We start from the raw sequence: 23,942 nt of genomic DNA on the forward strand, positions 1-23,942 counted from the left end.
GTTGAAAAATTCATCTCTACCGGGAATCGAATCCGCGTCTTTGGCATAATGTGTGAGCTCATAAGTGCGCTGCATTAGTGCGTGTGTTTGTGCAGACGTGTTTGGATGTGTGTGTGCTTGTATATCCAATCTTATCGAAATTACGATGAGCTACGACAAAGGCTAGTCTGGGGTTTGGGGTTCCGATCAAATTACAAAGGTGTTTCACATCTGAATTCTTAATCATAACATAAATCTCCCCACAGGTAGTATTTGAGGCCACCGTAGGGACTGACATCGATACGAAAATATCTTTGGATGACGTCACAATATCAAGAGGGAATTGTCCTGAACGCCAGATTGAAGTGGAAGGTAAGGATTGTATCCATGAGCAGTTATCACGTTGTAGCTGATACAAGTGAGATATACCTCTATTATTATTAAAGGCTAAACGGAAAATGGAAAGTAAGCGCTCTTTCGTAGAATTTTTTTTTTCTTTCTATTCTGTAGAAAAGATTGAACCATAGCCATTTCATTTTGAGATTTCATATTGTACATGCACAACAGCTCGCTGAAAATTTCAGATCTTCATATACGAGTTCATGTTCAAGACCTCAATAAACAAGAACATAATTAGTGATTCCCTATGATTACATAAAGTTCTACATAGCCATGACCTGTCTGATGTATGATGGTACTTTATATCATTGGAATGGCATCGTTGCTTTACAAGTATGAACGTTTGTTGCATCAACAACGTCTGTTGCCTGTCTGCATGTAACAATGTGTAAAACAATAATTTAGTCATTTTTATGTGTCGAATCAGGGAGGTGGGACCACCTCCCTGGTCGAATCATGTTAAAGAGAAAACTTAGGGTGAGTAAACTTGAGAAAACAAAGAGGAACAAATCTAAATGTCATATCTGTGTCGTTCTCAAGGGAATATTATTCTCCTTCTTATGAGGTTTCTTTTTTTTTTCTGGATTTCCTCTGATGTAGTGTCGAATTAACCAATGTGTTTAAATATCTTAACGCTTGCCGGTTTGGCCGAGTGTAAATTCAAACTCATTTCTCAGAACCATGGCTTATCGATGGTGTTCTCTCTGTTTCTGTATCAGATGTTTAAGAAATGAAATGTGAAAATACACAAATCATTACATGGCCTGGAATCCCTGCAATCATATTGTCTGTCTAGTACAGAAGTATCAATACAATTTCTGTTGTGCAATGTAATGCTAGAATAAATCTGTTTTTTTTCTTTTCTTTTTTTTCCGATAAGTGTACATGATGTATGTTTTGCACATTTTCTATTTTTCTCTCTCTTTTAAGACTGTCGTATCTTCAAGCTTTATGCTTATTTGACGACAGTCTTCTGCATTCAGACTCCCAATACATTATGCCATGATTCAGTCAATTTTTTTTATTTCACTTTATCACTAGTCGTTCCAAAATGACGCGATTTCCTTTTCTTTTCTTTAATTTGTACACGTATATTTCAATTGAATTGAAATAATATGTTCGGATGTAGAACAGTTTAATGTCTTGGAAAAAGAAGAGAAATTACTATATTTCATTTGTAATAAGAAACATATTCAAAGCAGAAATATAAAATTAATTCATTTGAACAACAACAACAACAAGAAAAGAATCTCGAGAATATATTATAAGTATCTGAGAAACACAGTGTGGACAACGCTAAGTGAGGCAATGTTTTTCATTTTTCCCCATTACATCTATGATCGAAAGGAATATTTCGTCCGATCGGTTGCCAGAAAAAGATGGGTTATCCGCTGGGAATGGAGAACGGATTGATAGAGGACGCTCAGCTGTCGGTATCCTCAATCAGGGAAAACAACGAGGAGCAGTATGGGCCCCAACTAGGTCGTCTGAACAATTTCAACGGATACGGTGGTTGGCGAGGATCTCAGGAGAAGGGCGATTGGTTTCAAGTATGATAATCTTAGACGAAGCAACATAACAAACGGTAGAACTATACTACAAATCTGTGCCATTAATGGGGAAAAAAATTGTAGAGTAGGTAAAGAGAAAACCCATCCCTTAGAAACAGATAAACTTCATAAGACAGCGAAAAATATTCAATACAAAACGAAACAAAAATGACGAAAATAAGATAAGAAATAAGGAAGAAAACATTTCTTGACCAGTCGTTACGGATAATCACATGTGCTATCGGTGTATCATTGGCCAAAAATGCATTACCAGTTTATTTCTTCATTCTTAGTGGAGCCAATACGTGAATTCTTAACACTTAACATATAACTATATGAAGATTTTGTTCGCAAAAACCGATATGTCCATTTGTGAAGATTTTTAAGTACGGTGTCTATCATAAAGAATAAAATAATACCTTTTAAATGATATATTGGTCACTACATAATAAGGTACATTTTTGAAGTTATGGTCAAAACAAGGAAACATTTTCTTATCGTTCTCTTTATTTTTCTTGACCTTTAATCGCAAATATCTCCCTTTGGCAAATATGGACTTAGTCGGTTTTTGCGAACAAACTCTTCATATATATATATCATTATAATTTCAAATATCGTCACATGCCTGTCTTGATAGCGTAGTATCATTGATGCTGTTACGGCATGTTGTTCTCCTTTGTCTTATTTGTCAAGGTGGACATCGGGACTCTACGCTGGGTGACCGGCGTTCAGACACAAGGACGATATAAATCATGGGAAGCAGTCAAATTAATGAGGGTAGGGCTGTCGAGTGACGGGTCCGTATGGGAAGAGGTTCCGGAAGTCGGCTGCTTTCTATCGATGGTAACAAATCGCTGAGTGGGCAAGAAGATCATCTTAGAGGGTTTTTATGTCTTTGTTTGTCTGTTTGTATTTTGGTTGTCTTCTTTCTAACAATCACCTGGCAGAAAGCCCTCTTGTTCTTCTATTCTTTTTTAAATTCACGTATGTTTATTACACATGTATAAATATACATTATATCCAAACATGTCGAGATTTCACGTATTGGCTCCACGAAGAAATGAAGAAATAAACTTGTAATGCATTTTTTTAAAAACCAATAAAGAATGACTTTAGTCCACTCAAATTTACAGCGGCCTCCGCCTTCTTCAGGAGTCTTGACAAAACTAATTTTTTATTGGTAAAAATGCATTACCAGTTCATTTCTTCATTTATATATATATAAATGTGGATGTGGATGTACACTTTCTTTTATTTATCTTATCATGGATTCCTCATTCAAGCTATGAGTAGAGTACATCATAATCATATAAGAAAACTAATCTTAAAGGCATAATTTACCGTTTGCATATGAAACAAAAGCCTAGCATTAGTGCTTTAAAGTAGCTCTAAAATGTGAGTTAGGGGTAGAAGCAACCTCTGTAATGATTGAAATCAGTAAAAATCAATGCTAAATATTGTTAAATATACAAAGTGTGAACAATAGTTATAACAGAAATGTTTCCTGTCTAAACCGTGTACAGTTACGTTTCATAGAGAAAAATACTGATATGCCCTTACATTTGAGACTTTATTGAAAAACAATATATGGTGGGATGTTTTGTCGTACAACAGACCTACATTCATTGATATCTTGAATATCTTTTAAATCACCGCTCCCAAAGGTAAGCAGGACCTTTAACACTTTATCTTATGTGGCAGTAATCTTGATTTATGGCACAATTTACGAATTATTGTATATTCCACAGGGATACCCAATTGGTCAGAGAGGTGATCCCATTGTGACGACATTATTTACAAGACTACGCCGTGCCCGCTTTGTGAAAATAACAGTCCTAGAGACACCTGTAAACTGGTGTCTTCGCATTGAAATACTCGGTAATTTGAGCATGACATTATTTATTCAAAGTACGTTAAGATCGTATCAATATTATCTTTTCTTTCTTTTTACTTTTTAGCGATGTTTCTGTTGCTTGTTGCTGTTTATGTGCGCTCATATTACTAGTAGGATTTACTTGACTTTAGATACAAGTATGGAATGACACACACACACGCACACACACACACACACACCTGAGACAGGTACACATACAATATCGTATTGAAAGGAGTTTATCATTTCTTAATTGAAGTAAATGTTGGATCATTATCAGTCAATGTAATTTCAATATTTGAATTTGTACTTTGTATTTTGAAATGTATCCGACTAATGTCATGTGAGTTTGGCATCATAATATGACTATAAACATTTTCAAGTGTTAGAAATAATCGATTAGTTACGTAATCTTTCTATTGAAATGATTCTTCTTGTCTCAATGGATAGGCCAAACGTCCTACTTTTGACGTCCCTGGTTTGATAACGCAAAACACCCTATCCCTACTGTCCAACCTTAATTCGGAGGGAATATGCAGTTGTTAATTATAGAAATCAACTGCATAAATAAACAGACCAGTTGAAAACCATCGTTTCCAGTAGGCAATGACATTTTATCTCATTTCATTCATTGCATTTCGTATCATGTCATTTCAAACCATTAAAAGAAATACACGCAAAGGCACGATATTAAAACAATTTAGTACATGGTGAAAACAATGAAGTAACAATACTGCACATTACTTTCTGATGATGATAATGAATAGAAATAGAAATTGCTCGAAATGGAGGAGGCATGATGAAAAGGAAAGATTTGCAGTCTCCTCATGGAAAATTATTACTGAAATGAACTAATAAAACCACGGAATCAAATTGTTTAAATAAGAAAAACACCCAAATTAACACTGACACATATATACATATATTCAAACTAACGAACAAACAAACATGACTAAGCTCTTTTTTAAGGAAACAAAAAAGAAAAATAAAGAAAGTGAGCAAGAAAAAGAAGGAACATTGCACAACGAAACAGGGCGTGGAAGTGTATTCGTTCGTGAGCCGAATGAGAGTGAATTTGTAATTGATGAACCTATGACATATACGTGACATGGCAATATTGCATACAACTTTCTTGCTGGAAAGAAAAAAAAAGACACGTTGAATGTTTTAATATTTATTCTAACTTTATAAATCAGAGGTAGAGTTCATGGTGCTAAGCTGGGAAGACCCCCCCCCCCCAAAAAAAAAACAAAACAAAAAAAAAAAACAGGGGGGGGGGATACAATTTTTTTTTTCAAGTTCCAAGTGTCGCTGTAAACTTTATTGGAACAGAGTGAATAATTAGTATGAGTATGAGTATTTCAACGTTTGTTAGGCAGGAAAGTTCCATGCAATTGCCATGTTGCGTATAAAGGTCATTGGCTAATCAATTTGAAATTTATTCTCATTTGGATTATGAAGAATTCTCCTTCACGCCCATATTCATGGCGTAATAGTATCCTCACTTTATGAATTAATGTACGATTGCGTTGTTCTACATAGTTTCTATACAGGAATATATAAATTTGTCTGACAGGATACGCTCTGAAAAATACAAAAGATATTTTTGATGGAAATAATGTAAGTTGTGATTATAATTCTGTAGAGTAAATTACATTATTCTATAAGTAATATCATTGATATGCATATCTCTTGTTGTAATTATGTCATAATAATTATAGTAATAATGATAATGATAAGGTCTTACTTTAATACCCACGGTAGCCTCTTGAGTGTTACCACTGCTCTACTAGAGGGCCCTTCAATTATTATTACTCTAGCGTTGCCAGGTACCCATCTATACACCTGATGGGTCGAGAGGGACATGGTGGGTAAAAACATCTCGTCCAAGGACATAAGCACTGGGCGGGATTCGAAGTCGGGTCATCTGATCGGGAGTCTGGAGTTTTATCCACTATGCCACAGCCCTCCCACAACTAGTTTCTGATTGTTTCCCAGGTTTCCGTGACAGGGATTGCTCGGATATCTACCAAAACGGATTTGAAACCAGTGGAGTCTACGACGTGAGGGCCCTGGATTCTGAACAACCAATCCAGGTGTACTGTGATATGAACACCGACGGAGGCGGGTGGATGGTTTGTATCAAATGTGAATCGATGAAGAAAATGAATGAAATGATGTCTCAATTAGATAGAGAAGAATGCATTATTTGTTCCTATACATTTTATATGCGCAATACACATGTATCTGTATACACAATATAAAATGAAAGTAATCATTTAACTTGATATTATAATGTATGATTTTCTATCATATTGTGTTTATGTATATGTGTCCAAATATTTGAGAATATGGATATGTAAAGCCTAATCCCCAGATTCTAGCGACTTTTACAAGCAAAAGAGTAAAGGAAGAAGAGCCGCATCGTTTCATTAAAGCTGGACAAACACTTAAACATTTGTGCGACTGTCACACACGGCCTGGTCACAAAACGGATTTGATCCGGCGAAAATGACCGCGATTAGTCCCGGAATTGAGGATAATTTATGCTACAGTCATACATGGCCGGATTTGGAATCGGGTCCATAGGGAATTAAAACCGTTTCTACCCGGTTTGAGCCATAGAGACCCGTATTGACCCCTATCGAACCGTACAAAAATCCGTTTTAGATCCTTAACTGGATCCTTTTCGACCCCTATTGACCCATGTCAAACCACTTCGACCCTTACCGACCCTCATGTAAACCTTGTCATCATCCGTTGTATGAAGGCAATGCGGTATACGGCAAAGGTCCATACGATTTTACTCCTCGGGCTGGAGTGGGTTGATGCGAGTCAATGTCGTTCGAACCGGATATCAATACGGAATTGAATACCTGAACATAAGAACAACCCAAGTCCAAATTTGGCTGTCGTCTTTGGAAACAATTTACGAAGTCAAGTAAATACAGATAATCGTTCAAATGACAGTTTTACATTCAAGTTTGTATGGATAACAGCCCAAAGTTAATTGAAAACACTAAAAGCAGTTGGAAGTTATTTATTCATTTCTATATTTTTCTTTATAGATTTTCTGTAAAGGACATTGGTCGTTCTTTTATTCAGGTATTCAACTGAAATCCGTGAGAAAATTTTGAACATGACCAAAAATGTTTCACCTCCGTATCATGATAAGATCAGTGATGTTACCACTATCTCATTATCTGATCACACTTTCTTTTTAACAGACTGACAGTGGTTCACACTATGACCAGACTTGCAAGCAGTTTGTCATTAATGCAACCATTCATTATCTTGAAAATATGTTGTCAATACTTGTAAGAAAACAGCCTTCTCAATTAGTTAATACTGGAAAAGAATAAATTTGAAATTGGAAGGTAGCATTTTAGACAGTCCTGATCTAAGATTGTTTTTTTAAAATTATTATTTGGTCGAATAACGGCTGATTAAACACCTGTATCAATCTGGCATAATAGCCACTATGCCACAGGGCCCCATATTCCCCTATTAAAAGATAAAATATCAAATTAATCCTTGTTGATGGACCATCACAAAAATATTGATGAATCGATGAAGCTATTGAACATTTTTTTGTTTGTTTGTTAGGGGGATGTGATTTCGTATACAGTGCATATTCTCATGACAAATGTTACGCAATCAATTTTTGTATCATTTATTCAAGCTGTCAAAGCAATGGAAAAGGAAATGCTTGAAAATAGTCTCCACTCGGTGATTATTATGTTCTGTAGGTTTTGCAACGCCGTTCGAACGACAACACCGATTTCGACCTTCCCTGGGATGTCTACGCCTATGGCTTCGGCGATCTTGGCGGGAATCACTGGCTGGGACTCGAGCGAGTACGCCGGATATTTGGTAACAGGACATTGCAACTTCGCATCGACATGGAAGATGACAATGGAGACACGATTTATGCCAAGTACAGCAGCTTTTCTATAGGAACTGCCGATGATTTCTATCAACTTACAGTTTTTGGATACAGTGGGGATGCAGGTAAGATGAACTCAAGGACCACATTTATGTGTACGGATGATGTGACATAATGCATCGTAGAAAACAACCAAAATGTGTACGCACTGGTGTTTCGTGAGAAAAAGGTGAAATGGGTCAACCTTGTTAATGGGCATTCTTTTGAATATTTTCTAAGAGAGCAAATCTTTTACAAAGCTAACAAATCTGGAAACATAGAACAATACGAAAACTGTGTGTTGCAAGCTCTTTCAGAACATTTCTTTCTTTCTAATAGATAGAATATGACTCTTTAATACGTAAAAGCCACTTTAAGAAATAAAGTACTTTTGACCACTTTTAATAACTTCTACTTGAGTTTTTGCATTTGTCATGAATAGACTATGAAATTACTGTTTGTGTGTGTGTGGTTTTCTAGTGCATAGTCGACAATAGGGTTTTCTCACTTGTGACAACTTTAACAGATAAAGACTGCATGTGAACTTCAGTTTTCACGACTCTCTCCTTACATGGATGCTGGAATACATAATATCGTTTGCGTATTTTATGTGCTGTCTTGTTGTTTTATCTTTTCTTGCATTGAAGTAGAGCAAATGACGACTACTTGGTTTTCATTGTTTTAATGAAGCTTTCGTGGTTTGTCAGATATGGTGACTACTAATGTAAATACCATCATCGAGGGAAAAAAAACGGAAAAAAATAAAGCCAACAATAATACAACGGAATATGACGAGCCTGAAGAAAAAAACATCGTCATTTTTGCATTTCAAATGCTAATATCAGATTCATTTGAATCACAAACGCATCGTACATGACTAGCAAAGTAGCCACATTTATGTCTTTGTTTTCAGTCTACAGGTTGGATATTGAGCTTTATTTATAACATCAAATAATGCCGTGGATTGGTCAACTAATTGCTACGCCCTATTGCATGTTTAGGCAGTACTCAACTTTCATCTTCCAGAAGGGAAAGTAAAGCTGTCTTTCCCGTAAAGAGATTGTTATAAAGTGGATGTACAAGCTTCTATTATCGTTGAAAGATGTTTTGCATATACAAACATTGAAAGGGAATTTAATAGAATCTGACTGAATTTCTGTAATTTCCTTTTTTTTTTCTTCAAATTAACCAGGCGACGGCCTCTCCCATTCTAATGGCTCTCCCTTCAGCACGGCCGAACGGGTCAACGACCCGAACATGGACATCCCTTGCGACTCGTGCTGCCCGTCAGGTGGATGGTGGTATAATGGGTGTGGCCAGTCCAATCTCAACGGCGTCTACCACGGAGATACACAGGACGGCCAGGCCTTGTTATGGAACGACATAGTAATCACTTTTGTCGAGATGAAAGTGAAGCCAATTGAGTAACAATTTTAACCTAAGAAGGGCTCGAAGTGAGAACGGGGTGTTTATCATTTATTATTTCTTTCTCTGAAGTGACAGTTCATTTGATACGAATGGGAAAAGAAGCATAGATGTCCTTTCTTTTATAATCATGTTTGTTTCTGTCCGATGTTTGAGTAACTCCGACCCTTTCCGTCGTCGCACCTTAGTTAGGTACTAATCACGGCGACATGGAACGAAATGATGTAGACACGCTGCCTTGTGAAACGTCGTTTATTTTAATTCAATTTTATTTAATATAATTTGATTTGATATAATCTAATTAAATTTGATTTGATGTTGTTTTATTCCGTTTCGTTTCATTTGATCTCCTTTTCTTTCTGTCTCATTCTTTATCATTTTTTTTTTTGCTGATGATCATATTAGTAAAATCTCAAAGAGTCTCGTTTATCATGAAATTGGGAAAATAACGTGTAACGAAATGCGGTAATATATCATGAAATTCACAGGAAAAAACGAAAAAATTAAGAAAAAAATAATGGTAATGGAGGGACAGCCGAATAGCTTTTAATTTCCAGACCCCTCATGAACAATATCTAACTGCCTAACTATTATTTGTAGGAATCTAATGATACTGGGAAAAAATAAGTGGAAAAGAAAAAGAAAAATACAAGACAAAACAAAAGCAGATGCGCACAACAGCATACACAAAGTATAAATAAATTTGCTCTGTTTTATAAACGAGAATGCGCGTCGAAAGAGTAAAGAAAGATACTAAGGTGATTCAGTAGTTGAAAATTACAGCAAATGTGGTAAAATTGCACTTGCATATTAAACAGAGATCTTCTAATAACGAAAAATTGCAAGAACTTGAATGCTGTATTTCTGCTTTCCCGGTGATATGGAGAAAAAAAAATGGATCCCCAAGTTAAAGTTCTCCCGGGCCATTTTTCCTTGAGATCATATCCCATTTTTACATCTGCACTTGTAATCATGATAATCATTATCCCAATCACAATTCTATCAACAGCTTGATGAAAATTCGTACTTATGTCACTATGGATGCATGTGGCCATCTCTAAAATTTTTGATAATTCGTGTTTGAGTCATAGCGCTAAAAATTCAAGATGTACTAAATATTCCATTCATCTATGAATATTAACGTAACGAAAAAGTTTTGCTAGTAATGTGTGAAAAAGAGATTGTAGATATTAATGTACTTGATTTTCTTCTGTAATTGATTAATGCAAATTGTCCTCTGATTTTCTTCTGTAAAGGGTAATGATTATTGCAAAATCTCCTATATACACGGTGACAATTTTTCAGAAAGATGTTAACCTCCAAGGAAGTATGTAGCTTTGGTAAATGCTATTAGAATTTGTAAATCTATTCTTGTTGTTTGTATCTGCAGCTTTTATGAATCTTCGGTTATCTCTGAATTCGTAAATCGATTCTTTGTGTTTGTACCTGCAGCTTGCATGAATCTTTTATTATCTATTATACAGTGCGTATAAAAAAAAACCGCAACAAGATTTGATTTCAAATTTGTGAAGATTGTGTTAACTTAACACCAAAGTGAGTAGCAACATCTTAAAACCACATATCTCCTCTTTCCAATGATATCTTATGTATTCAGACACGTTCATGGATGGCTAAGTAATCATTCTTTTTGGACAATGGGACACATTAGACTTGGGACCAAGTTTAGACACCGCAAGAATCAATGCACCTTAATAGAAATTAACTTAACAAATGGAATAATGAAATTAATAATCACAAATTACCATTGTCTTCTTTTCAACAAATCTCTTTTTAACATTACATCCCATTCCCCTCATTATGGCCATCATTCCTTTCCACACAGAGATTAGCTCCTTTCTCCATCTCACACACAGCCCTGCGAATCATTGGGGCTTGGTGGCGTAGAGCTTCAAACTCATCAGTGAGATTTTGTCTCAGAGTTGCAATGTCAGGTGGAAGGGTAATGAACACTTCGCTCTTGAGATAATCCCAAAGAAAAAAGTCACAACAAGTCAGATCCCGAGATCGTGGTGGCCACTCCACATCATGTATCAAGGCAATCACCCGATTTCCAAATACCTCAGCCAATCTGTTTCTTACTGCAACTAGTCGATGGGCTGGTGCGCCTTCCTGTGCCCACCATAGGCGTCTGAACACACCCTTTTGTTGCACAATTCAGGAATCACATGTTCATTTAAAATTTGTAAGTATCCATTTCCGTTCATGTTGTTTTAAAAGGAGAAGGGCCCTAGGAGCAAACCGTTTCCACAAAGTCCAGTCCAGACGTTCAGCTTTCCAAAAGAAAAACAGAAAAAAAAGAGAATTGAAAAGGATTTATGCTGGTCTTACTAACTGAAACTTGGTCCAAAGTCCAATTTGACCCATTGTCCAAAAAGAAGGATTACTCAGCCATCCATGACTGTGTTAGAATAAATAAGATATCATTGGAAAGAGGAGATATGTGGCTTTAAGATGTTGCTACTCATTTTGGTGTAAAAATAACGCAATATTCACAAATTCGAAGTTAAATCTTGTTGCGTTTTTTTGATACGCACTGTATATTGTATGTACAGTTCTATGTAAATCCTACTGAAGCGGACTCCACGCAGAGCCGCTACTAAGTGGGCTTAGCGACTTCCGCAACTTCGAACGTGGCACCCCTCATACAATTCATGTGATACTGTTTTTGTAATGGCCTACAAGCAACTATAACATACAATGTGATTGTAAGTCAAGAAAAACGTGTAGTGATCGTTAAAGCGTGATAATATTTGATGATCAGTGGTAAATGTATGTTCGTATGGATATGCATGCAGAACCTTTAATACCATGGAAGTGAGCTCTACACTCTTGACAATATCTCATTAGACACATACACTATTAGGCCACACTCTTCGTGTGATCTCCTATACTATTAATATATAATTATATTATATAATCTTGATGAAATCGATGTGCTGTGGAAACATAAATGTCCTGTGACAATGTGTCAAATGAAGTAAGTTTGTGTTCTTTTAAATCTGGCTGTAGATCTGGATTGGTAGCATTTGTTTTCTATTTGTTTGCTTATCTATTGATTGATTGATTGGTTGGTTGATTGATTTTTTGACCTTTGGTATTGAAAATCCTTTGCACGCCCTTCATTTTCAACTCTGATAACTTTTAAATGGAAAGTTCTGCTGCCTTGGTAATTGGCATTAATCATGTACAGAATGTGTTAATAGAGCATGTTAAATTTCAGATTATTCTAGTTCGCTATTCATTGTTGGTACGACGGTTTACATCCTGTTGTTGGTTTTTTTTCAAGAGGGCGTGCTTTCTTTCCAATATTTCATTAGGTTAGGAGAGTCCATAGATGACTTGAGTTATACAACATTTTAAAGCTTAGAGTCTGTTATTTAAGGATCTGCCCTTTATAGTTGAAAATCCATGTCTGGCGACCTTTTGTTGGTTTTGTGATGCAGGTTCACATATATGACTTCACAGCAAATGGGTGCGTGATAACTATAAACTGAAAGCTAGAGTTACTATGTAAAATATTAAACATGTGACATGAAATTCAAAGGTTCACTTCACACTCAGCCATACGTCTGTATGTATGGCTGTACTGTCTGTACTCAAACACACATACGTACAGTTCGCAAAGGTGTGAGAAAACATGCATTTAATATGATTTGTCCTATTACTCATCGACTGTATTGATTCTATCTGTCTGAGAAGAAAATTCCAGCACGAAATTCATGTAAAGAATGTAATTACATCGTTGACAACGTGCATCACATTCAGATGCTGCTCTCCTCCTTCCGTTCGAAGTTCCAGTGAAAAAAATGAAAAAAAAAAAGAGGAAGAGATAATGAAGAGACAGTAATTCTAGAGACACTTGAAGATAGAATACACGGAGAGAAAAAAAAATGGAAAGCAAGAAACACGCAAAAGAAAAAAGAATCATGAGAGACCGTCCTTGAGAGTGAGAGAGTGAAAAAAAAAACAAACAACAACAACAACAACCGAGAAATGGGAAGAGAGAAACCATATCTCGAGAATGAAAGAAAAATTACAGAGAAGAAAAAATGAATAAATAAAAGGGAACGGTGTAGAAGTAAAGCAAGAAATAAAGCATGTTGGGAAGAGTGGGGCTGGGGAAAGGTATGCACAGTATGTTCAACTGCAACTGTCTCTGTCCCCTGGTTGGATAATCCTGGGCGCCATTCCTTTGTGACCCCTCTCCCATTATCATAGGTACCTCTCATGCCTAATGGATCCCCCCTTCAGGACATTAAAGCAGTTTTAATTTGAAGTTTAAATGCTAATGAAAATCATTCATTCAAAATGTTGGTCAGCAGCGGGGAAAGGTGGTAGATGTACACTTTCATTTATTATTCTGGCTGCTATATGCTCTCAGATCGAGACATTGGACAAACCTATCAAAAATAAAAATATTAGCAGCCATAGTGAAATTGAGGATGACAGCCAAACCTAATGGGGTTTAAAATCATTAATGGTTTTATATAATTTAATTTATGTCTGTGGTTTCACAGACAAGAGTATTGCGGCAAATTTTAATCATTTTCAATTGAGGCCATTTTGAAATTCATGATGACCGCCAAGCTTGCCCGAGTTGAAGAGTGCATGATATTGATGATTTACATAAACTCTGTGGTATCAATAAAGCTATGCAGCTATCTTCCAGTCTTCCAATTCGGTAGTTCGGAAGAATGATTCCTTGGTGCTTTCCGAAATCCCCCCGCAGGTCAACAGGGAGCTTTAGATTTTAGACGCGCGGACGTTCAAAGGAAAAAAAAAAAAAAAAAAAAAAAAAAAAAAAAAAAAAAAACATGTTCTGAGCGTGCGCAGTAGCGCGCGTAAAGTCAATCTATTTTTAGCTTGCGTCGCCTGAGTTTTTCACTACGCGTACTGGGCTATTTTCACGTCCGCACAGTTTGCGACGTAGAGAGCTTCTTCATGCACTGATCATATGGGGGCGCGGTTTTATTTTTTATACGTTGCGTCCCAGCGTAATCTAAAGCTTCTTTTCCACACGACGCAGGGAGAGGAGAACGTCCAGCGCAAGCGTCGGCTCAAACGTCCGCGCGTCAAAATCTAAAGCTCCCTATTAACCAATTGCCGCCAAAGATCAGTCGGCCAGATGAAGCACAAGTAAGCCAAGTTTGACTAGATTTTCTGATATAGTTCACGATATTCTTCACTTGGATAACTTCACACAGAGAACACTCGGTGAAATTCCAATGAATCATGTTATACTTCAAGAGATATAATTCTGCAATTAACACCTTTTGCACACTTCACTTTGAAATCTAATAACTTTGGAAAGGAAAACGTTAAGTCCCTGCTCTTAATTTTAGGATAAACCAGCCTGTCTCGACTATGTTTTTGCCAAATGGAGTTTACGCCCTATGTCAGTGTCCTTCAACTGCAAAGAGCACAACTTGCAGATATCGAGTACTTGAATAGAACATCAATTTCAATGCCCTTTTTTCCCTTAGGAATTTGTTTTTCTAATTATCAGAGCGTGTTCTTTCCTTCCACAAGAAGGTCATAGGATTCTGCATTGAAGAACTTTACGGAATCATACTTTCTTTCACTGTAAAGCCCAGCGTCAGTCTGCTCTTTCAGAATCTATCCTAAGGTGACTTTTTCTTTTGGTGGATTGGTGAATGGGATCACAATACTATTGTCTGGTAAGGATTGCCACGCATGGGATATAAAGCATCATTGTGTGAGTATCAGTTATGTGTCTGCTGCTCGGTTGGTGAGAAAATTCATCCTTAATGAATGAACAAGATATGCGTTATTGCACTCATTCAGTGGTTTCATGTATGGTACTTGGTTTGTTCAATGACCTTACTGTTCATCTTTGTCTCCTTTAGTAATTTCCTTTCTACATAATATAATACCCACATAGTCAGGCACTATCAGTCATGCGGATAACATGCAGTGCCGTGATTACTATGAAATCCCTACTTAAAGGGGCATTCCAGACGATTTTCATATTTTCACATCATGTAGTATGAAATGTCAGATCCATGTACAGATTTGTGGAATTCATTTTGGTCCATGAGCAGAGAAAGCAATACTTTGAAATCGAACTTACATTGAAAAATGATGACATAGGAGGCTCTATTGATGACATAGGAGGCCCGCATATTTTAAATGTAGCAGTGTAATTCCATTACAATACCGCTTGCTTGATAAGTTCACCTGTGTATAATCTATGTATGCCTTCTTCTTTTGTTCTCCTTCCTTGAGCCCCAACTCGTGCATTTTATGGTGAGGCTGCCATGTCACCATCCTTGTTCATTGCACTTTGTCATGAATTTTGAAAACATTTTTGTTCTTCATCCCTATCACTATAAATTCTGAAACTCTGTACTCGGTATACTAATATATCTTGTTCAAATGTAAGTTTCTGAAAATCATCCGGAGGTCTCCTTTAAACTTGTTATCAAAGATCACGGTGGCATATTACTTGTGAATATGTATGCGTCGAATGGTCTGTTTTATATCAAATGCAGTCTCCCATAAATTGATAATACCAGCGGGAAGATGTGAATCTTGATACGCCACATTACACAGCTACAGAATAAAGGGACATTTACGCATGAGTGAAATTATGCGGTCCTCCGCAATTAGTAACGTAATAGAGCAACTCACTTGCTACCCATTTTTTTTTCCTACAAAATATCTCATTACCGTCGAAAGAGTCATTGAATTGCTCGATTACAACCCTTTCAAAAAAAAAAATCTTTAATGAGATCATATCACGTGCTTGTCGACATTACGATAAGAACGTATCTTATATTTACTGTTTTCCATGAACTGTCTCAGTTTTTGATACCAGTGATCATGGTGAGGGACAAAAAAATAAAACCTCGTTCTGCGCTCTTCCTCGGTCGAACTTTTTTCCCGCCCTTCTGCGAAAGGTAGGACAGTATTTTCTCTACAATAATTAATAATTTACCTAAAAATTATATCGTTGTTAGGTATATAAAACGATTAACTCAAACAAATTAGTATCCACATATTACCCACTTTTGTAATCAAGGACACTGGCAAGTGCAAAATTTCATTGAATTTGGTGACCTGCTAAATAAATCAAAAACAAGAACCAAAACAAAAAAGAAAAATCTAAGTTAAACTGATAACTCATGTCCTTACTCCTGATAGATCAACAGCATTTTTTTTTAAACAAAGTCAATGGGTAGGGTGAATGCATCGTGGTGTCAGTGTATTTCCTGACCTCATTTTGGATTATGGAGCGAACTTAATGAAGAGTGTGTTTCATTTTACCAACAAGATAAGTAAATCATAAGAGATTGAGCTTGAAGAAAGGTTGGAAAGCTAAATAAACTGAATCTATTTATTTATCTCTTCTGTCGTGTGACTTTGTATGAGTCAGCAAAGAATAGTAAAGGGTGAATGATAATAAATTTTCCCTGCTACAGCATAACTGAAATGCACTTGATATACCCCTTTTGCCTTTCAGAAATCAGTGGCCCGTTGCATAAAACTTACCGTTGAATTTCAGTGGTAACTACTGTCAAAATTAGGCATCACAGCCAATCAGCATCAAGGATTATAAAATTTACCGCTAATTTGAAGACTTACCGCTAGAAAGGAGCGGTAAGTCCAGCGGTAAGGGTTTTATGCAACAGGGCACAGGTGAATAATACCGAAACATATAACTTATGTCATATACAAGTAGAGGGAATGTGTACAAACGGTGTACGTAAGATTTTTTTTTCTTGCTTACTTCCCTACATTTTCTTGTAATCGTTCTTTATAAAGTGACGTCACAAACAATAGTTGCCGTCTCAGCGCAGCTTCCAAACACAAGCAAACAAACACAACTTTCCAACGGATTGCCCGATTTTGCTCTAACTTTCACTGAAGTGTTTTATTGATAGTGCTACATTTACTCAATAATCCTCATGGAATAGTTCAAATTCATTCATGTATAACACCTTTCTGATACTAAGCAATGCTAATACTGTTAAAAATCGACAGTAAAATTGAACCTTAAACTTTTCAAATCACAATGAGCCAGTTCGTAGTTCAGCATTGCGCCTACTAAAACAGAAAGAGCTTATTCACACAGACGGGCCTTTTTGTTTTTATTTATGATTCGTAGAAACAAGCAGCTCTCGTGAAATGACTATTCCCTATCCATATAAAATGGTGCTTGCCAGCGCATTCACTTGACAGCAAACTGGCATTTGGGATATCGTTGATACATTGTACTTGTAACAAAAAAAAAAAAAAATGAAATAATACATTCAATTACAAATAAAAAAGGCACGTTTCTGAAAAGTAAAACGACAAACCGTTGGGATCGCTTGCTGTTAGCATATTCATTGCCTGTTTAAACGTAATTGATTAATTTAAACTTCTTTTATGTCGACAAAGCTTATCATTGTATCACTTTGAATGTATTGAGTACCAAACCAACTGAGAAAAAAAAATAGTGAACACCGCCAACGGTTCCAGACAAAAGTTGCAACAGTAAATTGAAGACCTGAATATAAGAACGACCCAAATTTGTTGTTACCCAATCAGATGCAGAACCTTGTAACAGTTTGTCAGAAAAATATCGGACCAAAACATTTCATGAAATGCCCCCCTCAGAAATATCTCTGCTTTTGCGTAGATTTAATTACTTTTTTTCGGGTGCAGTGATAATTTGGTTATTGCGAAATTCTCCATGAATTCAATGCAACCAGTTTTTAGTTTCCATTATTTCTCATAATGATGAGTCATACAAGGAATAAGTTATTAAAAACTAATTTGGCAGTGTCTACATCATGATTTAGATGTTGGTAAATTGATGAAATAAAAATAGTGAATACAAAACAAATCCATGTTAAAGTGTTGCATTATATTCAATGGGATGTCCTTCCTTGTATTGTAAAGGTAACTTGTATTGAATATTTTGCTGCAAAAATAAAGAAATGTATAAAGTCTATTGAGCTTTGGTTGAAGAAATTTCTCAAAATAAGTCTTTTTTCAAAATAAGTTTTGATCCTTCACACTTAGAACATAACGCAAAAGAAATTTATGGTTTTGATACCTGCCAGTAGTTTGTTGTTAAAGTAAGATGATAAGATGATGGCGAAAAAAAATTGCACGTTATTTTGTAAATTTGAAAATAGATCTTGTGAAATTAACACAATATTATAGAGTAAACGATGAAGAGAAAATATTTAAAAAAACTGACTCAGATATGGGATTAAAGGAAATATTACATACGATACGAGTAATCTATATTCAATTTTGACTATAAATATTTGGCAAATGACTGTATACAACAATTTGTTAGACGCTTAAAGTATCATGAAATTAATTTTCATTTTTTTTTGCACATTGCTAATTGTTGACTTCACTTTGGTAACTACTGTATCTATTACAATGTGTCTTACAGTACGGTTTCACTGTTTTTGTATACCCTGTTCATTTTATATTGTTTTGTTAAGCTTATTCTTGGTATACGAAAGGAGGTGATATGCACAATTCTGTCGAAAAAGAAATATGTAGATTTTGAACTTGAATGGATTGAAATGAATTGAAATTACCGAATTTATGACGAAGAATGGATTAAAAAAAAAATTACGTATGCTTGACTGAATTGCTCGCTTTTTTTTTTTTTTTTTCAGATTGGCGAACTTTTGATAGTTGCCAAAGGTTGGGTGTTAGAATCAGCAAGGGCAGCAGGATGCCTGTGACGAATGTTCCATCTTGAAAGTGTAACCTGCCGAGCCCTTAAAAAGAAACTGTAAACACTGTTTCACAGACTATGTAAGTAAAGGACATTGCGCTGTGTTTATCATTGTCTAAAAGGGGTTAGAATGATATGTCTATGTATTTTCATATGATTGGAGATTATTTCCGGAATTATTGCTTGTTGCGCTTCCTTTTTCGTGGTTCCTGTCGTACACGCTACAGAGCATTAAAGGATACTATCAGTTTCTCAGTGAAAAGTGAGAAGGCACAATTAAAGCAGGTTTGCCCTTCTAAACCTCGATTGTTTTAATTTCAATTTAAACTAAGCCTGTGTTCAAATTATACCAATAATCTAATTTTAGTGATTGTGTGGTCTAGTCTTTTCATGTTATAAAAATGCTGAAATAGCCAAGAGAAAAGAGAGGAAAACATTCCTATCCCCTTTGGACACTATTATTATACTATCTATACTGGATGATCTCCTCCTCTTCCACTCTCTGTAGAAGCTATTTTCTCTCGTTTTGAAAACCAAAATCGTTATTTTCTGTCTTCGGAACCCACCAGAGTAGTGGAGTTATAAAGATAGTGTAAGCCTTGTAAAAATTAATTTGTTTATTTTTAAATTTGTATCCCTTACCGCACCCTAAACCCGCTGTATCCCCGGCATATTCATTCAGCATCCAAACTTTTATTGTACCTCTTAGCTTCTGCATATTGTGGAGGCAGATGAAGGACATAAAGTTTTGCACAACAATTGATGGTGCCTGAAGAAAATGTTCATTTGGAGGAACCCACTGAAATTCGAGTTGTCATTACGATCATATTAATCATAATATACATGCATGATAATAAGAAAAGATGATACTAATAAAAAAAAATATGAAAATGTTTTTCATAGTAATGATAATATTTGTTCTCATTACTTTCAATTTTTATTTCCTGCAGTTTGAAAACTGCCTGGAGAATACTGCAGGACTTGAAAGTATTACCTATCAATCGTTTCAATTCTTAAAACCCCCCAAAACAAAACAAAACAAAACAAAACAAAACAAAACAAAACAAAACAAAACAAAACAACAGCATTTACGCGTGTTGTTCTTCGGTGTTTACCAGTGGAAAATCTATTTAAATGTGTTAATGGGTGATTTAAACAACGTTCGTCGAATGTTATGTGAATGTGGTTGCTTGTCAGCTTGTGATCCTGTTTGGTGTTCAAGCATCTTCATTGTATAATCTCAAAAAGTTTGTGCTTCTTGTCAGGCATTATACTTCATAAGATCCAAAGTTGAAAATAAAATGATCGCAATTGTGACATGTCGTTACACGTTTAAAGAAAAAGGACTGCATACTCTGTAGCTCCTTACATAATTTACATTGCAATAAACCAATTTCATCCGCAGAGTTGGACGACCATTATGTCTGTATACGGCAATTCCTTTTTCTCACTTTTTGGTTACGAACACACTAAATGTTTGCACCATGAATACGCCGGTACTCTTTTCCGAGTTTCCTGTCCACAAGACAAAAGTTCTGTTGATGAAATTTTATATTTAACATCTCTCAAATCATCAAATAAAGGTCACTTGAATATCAGTAATTGAATGTGATAGATTTTAACCAATAACTTACGAATAACAAGAAACAAACACGGAAATCATCGTGAACAGTTAAGGAAATCAAAGCATAAGTCCCAAAATTGAATTATTTCTGTATCCTTTGAATATATATGTATCTTTGAATATTTATGTATCCTATTGAATATTCATGTATCCTTTGACCATCTTACTCAGAGACGCAGAGGTAGCAACAGGCAACAGGCTGTGAGTTGTCACGGAAAAGACCATGTCTCTCAGATAGAATGTTTACAGCTCTGAGTGACGTGAGGCGTGTACAAACTGAGGGAAGTTTGCAGTTTGAGGAGTTGGTTTCTCCAGAGGACCAGAAAGGAAAAAGGACAGGCACGAGGATGACGTCATGGCATCAGAGAACTACTTACCCTGAGTCAAGCTTCTTCAGAAAAGTCATGAATTTATTCGAAGTTAGTTAAACCAGGGCAGTGACTAGAGGGAAAAACACGCTCAAAATGCGTGGTATGAGGAAAAGAGAATGAGAGATATTTCACCCAGAGTACATTGGGAAAAGAGAGCGAAAAGAGATAAGATGAAAAACGAGGGATGGAGGGAACCCGAATGTGTGCAAGAATATAAACACACTAAAAATGAGGAACGAGTCTTGGAGTCTTGGAGACCATCAAGGAAGTGAAATGTAAACAGATGGAGGAGCCCGAGTTTCTGACATATCATTATTATTATTATTATTATTATTATTATTATTATCATCATTATCATTATTGTCATTCTTATTGTTATTATTATCATTATTATCATGAATGATCATGCAGGTGTCTGTAGAAACATACTTGTGCAAACATCTGTCTCTCCGGTATTTCACAATCATGATGTATCATATTATATAATTCAATCGCTTTAGCAAGTGATAATATTTGCTTAGAATCAATAAAATAACCTACTTGGACAAAGCCAGATACCCAAAGAAAGGTAATGTCTTAAAGAGTAATGTAAGAAACTCATAAAAGATTGAACGAAAATATCTACTCTACAGATAATTTTCATATTTTTTTGGAAGACCCTATGACTATATTCTAACTCGTTGAGGCCGAGTCCCGAGTATACTCGGGCAGGTGTTTATGGGAAATGCGTAACCGTCCTCAACGGTTTAACAATAGCCGCTAATAAAGAAATAGTATCCAGCGTACTCTAAATCTGGCCATGGAACGTACAAGGAGAATCAAAACAGAAAAGGAACAAAAATAGAGTATTTGAATATCTTTCCGTAACGAAATCCGACACAAGTCCAACAATTCCATTTAGTGCCATATCGGTCTGTGTTGCCTATTTTGTGTCGTCATGCATATGAGAATTACATTTTTTGACAGTCCATGAAAAGCAGAATGACACACATATAAGAATTTCGAGGTAGCTTCGCATCTCATAAATGTCTATTGGTCTATGGGTCTTTATGTTCCAGGTGGAACACATCCTTTGTAGCAGCGAGGGGTAGCGTGGTCCAAATAGGAAGCATCTTACTGTCGTCTCTTCCTTCCACCCATGTTTGGATGGGTTGTTAACAGACATGAGGTTGCCAAGATGATCGATTGAGATACAATTGTCCTTAGATGTTGATACAAAGGATCTCTCTTTTGAGGAATTCTATCCAGGTCCCCATTCTTCTGTGTCAGAACCTCATTTGGACAAGGTCAAAGTCATTGTCCTCATGTGATTCATTTGATTGCACCGACAGACCAGGTTCGTTGGCACTTCTTTCAATCTCGGCAATGTTTCGAATGGGCTGGCAACAGTGCTTGCAAGTTGTTCCAAAAGGGATGACACTTTGTACATCAAGATGCAGCAGGATCACTTAATCTTCAATTTGATGGAAGAAGTACTCTCTGATCCCATTGATTTCTGGGAAAGAGCTGTGGTCTTGGACATTATCATGACCAGTTTGTATCTCTTTCTGTTCACTACTCTTATTGGCACAAGCCAGGTGCAGAAACATCATCATCTTTAACATATCTGCCTTGAAAAAAAAACACAAAAAGATGACTTTTTTTTCTTGTCTGGTAGTCCCATACTTCATGTTCAGATGCGCATGTAAATTTGTCCTTTTTTTTAAAATGTATTTTACCTTATTTTGAACTTATTTAACTTTGTCTCTGACTCTCTGTTTTATTACTCAATGGAGTTAACAGGCACTGCATGTACATTGAAACGCCCTTTAGCGATTGCTAGGGAATATTGTACATCAAAGTTCCCTTTCACGCAGTCTACTACGCATTGGCTCAAATTTACGAGGGTGGTACAATCTCTCCACGATGCACTTGCAATGAAGCACCCTCACCGATTGCTGGGGAATACTGTACATCAAGGTCCTCTTTCGCGCAGTCTCCTTTACATTGCATTAAGGCGTCCCTAGCCGATCTTATGTATTCAACGCAACTACCACAATGAATCTTGAACAGAGAAATTCTGGTTGACTGAAGGAAATATAATGCTAAATTACACTGTGCCCATGTCCAGTGGCAGTTCTTGATTACAATCTGTGCCTCAGGTATTCCTATTTTATAAGCATCTGACTGGAATGCAAGGATGCTCCTCTACTGGACTCGCCCACTCCTTTCCTTGCCTCTTTTTTTTTTTTTTTTTTTTTTCAAGCAGTCCCATCACTGTAGCAATTTCATCTGGAATCTTTTGCATACATGACTGATACGCATTTTGAGGTACTTTCATATCTCATATGATTTATGTCTATTGATCTAGCCATGTTACCTGGGAAAGAACCATGGCCTTGCAGAATGTCGTGTCCAGTTTGCGACTGTTTGTGTTCCCTAACTCCACTTGGCAATAAGCAGCCTTGGAGAAACAGCAAAACTGCATCATCTTTAGCGTGTGTGTCCGTACGCTTCTAATTTTCCGTATGAGAACATCATTTGGACAAGCTCAACGTTATTGTAGGACGGCACGTAGTACAGCAACGTGCAATAGGATCGTTTTATCTTTAGTCTTTTATCTTCAGGAGACGAGTACTCTTTGATCCCATAAAATGCGTGGAATAGAGCAATGGGCCTGCACAATGTCGGGATCAGCTTGTCGATGTTTGTTTTCACTGACACCAATTGGTACAAGCCACGGTGAAAAAAGCAAGACTGTATCATCATTAGCATGCTTACCTTGAAAATACAGATTGCATTTTTTCTTGTCCGGTAGTTCCTTACTTCGCCGTCAGATTCGCATGTAAATTTGCTGACTACTTTGTCTCTGACTGACTATCTGCTTTATTACTCAGTGGAGTTAACAGGCACTGTATGCACATTGAAACGCCCTTTACCGATTGCTATAGGGAATACACTGTACATCAAAGTCCCCTTTCACGCAGTCTACTACACTTTGGCTCGAAGTCACGAGGGTGGTACAATATCTGCACAATGCACGTTCAATGAAACGCCCTCACCGATTGCTGGGGAATACTGTACATC

At 36.4% G+C, this 23,942-nt stretch overlaps 1 protein-coding gene across 1 annotated transcript; it reads left to right on the plus strand.

Annotated features, from left to right (window-relative positions):
- The first annotated feature begins 1,757 nt into the window (after positions 1-1,757).
- On the plus strand, positions 1,758-9,154 carry LOC140246842 (techylectin-5A-like). The gene is made up of 6 exons (XM_072326170.1): positions 1,758-1,928; positions 2,622-2,771; positions 3,677-3,806; positions 5,800-5,936; positions 7,551-7,812; positions 8,919-9,154. Exons 1-6 carry the CDS (start codon positions 1,758-1,760, stop codon positions 9,152-9,154), a joined length of 1,086 nt encoding a protein of 361 aa, XP_072182271.1.
- The last annotated feature ends 14,788 nt before the right edge of the window (positions 9,155-23,942 follow it).

This window comes from Diadema setosum, chromosome 3, assembly GCF_964275005.1.
Source record: "Diadema setosum chromosome 3, eeDiaSeto1, whole genome shotgun sequence".
NCBI lineage: Eukaryota > Metazoa > Echinodermata > Echinoidea > Diadematoida > Diadematidae > Diadema > Diadema setosum.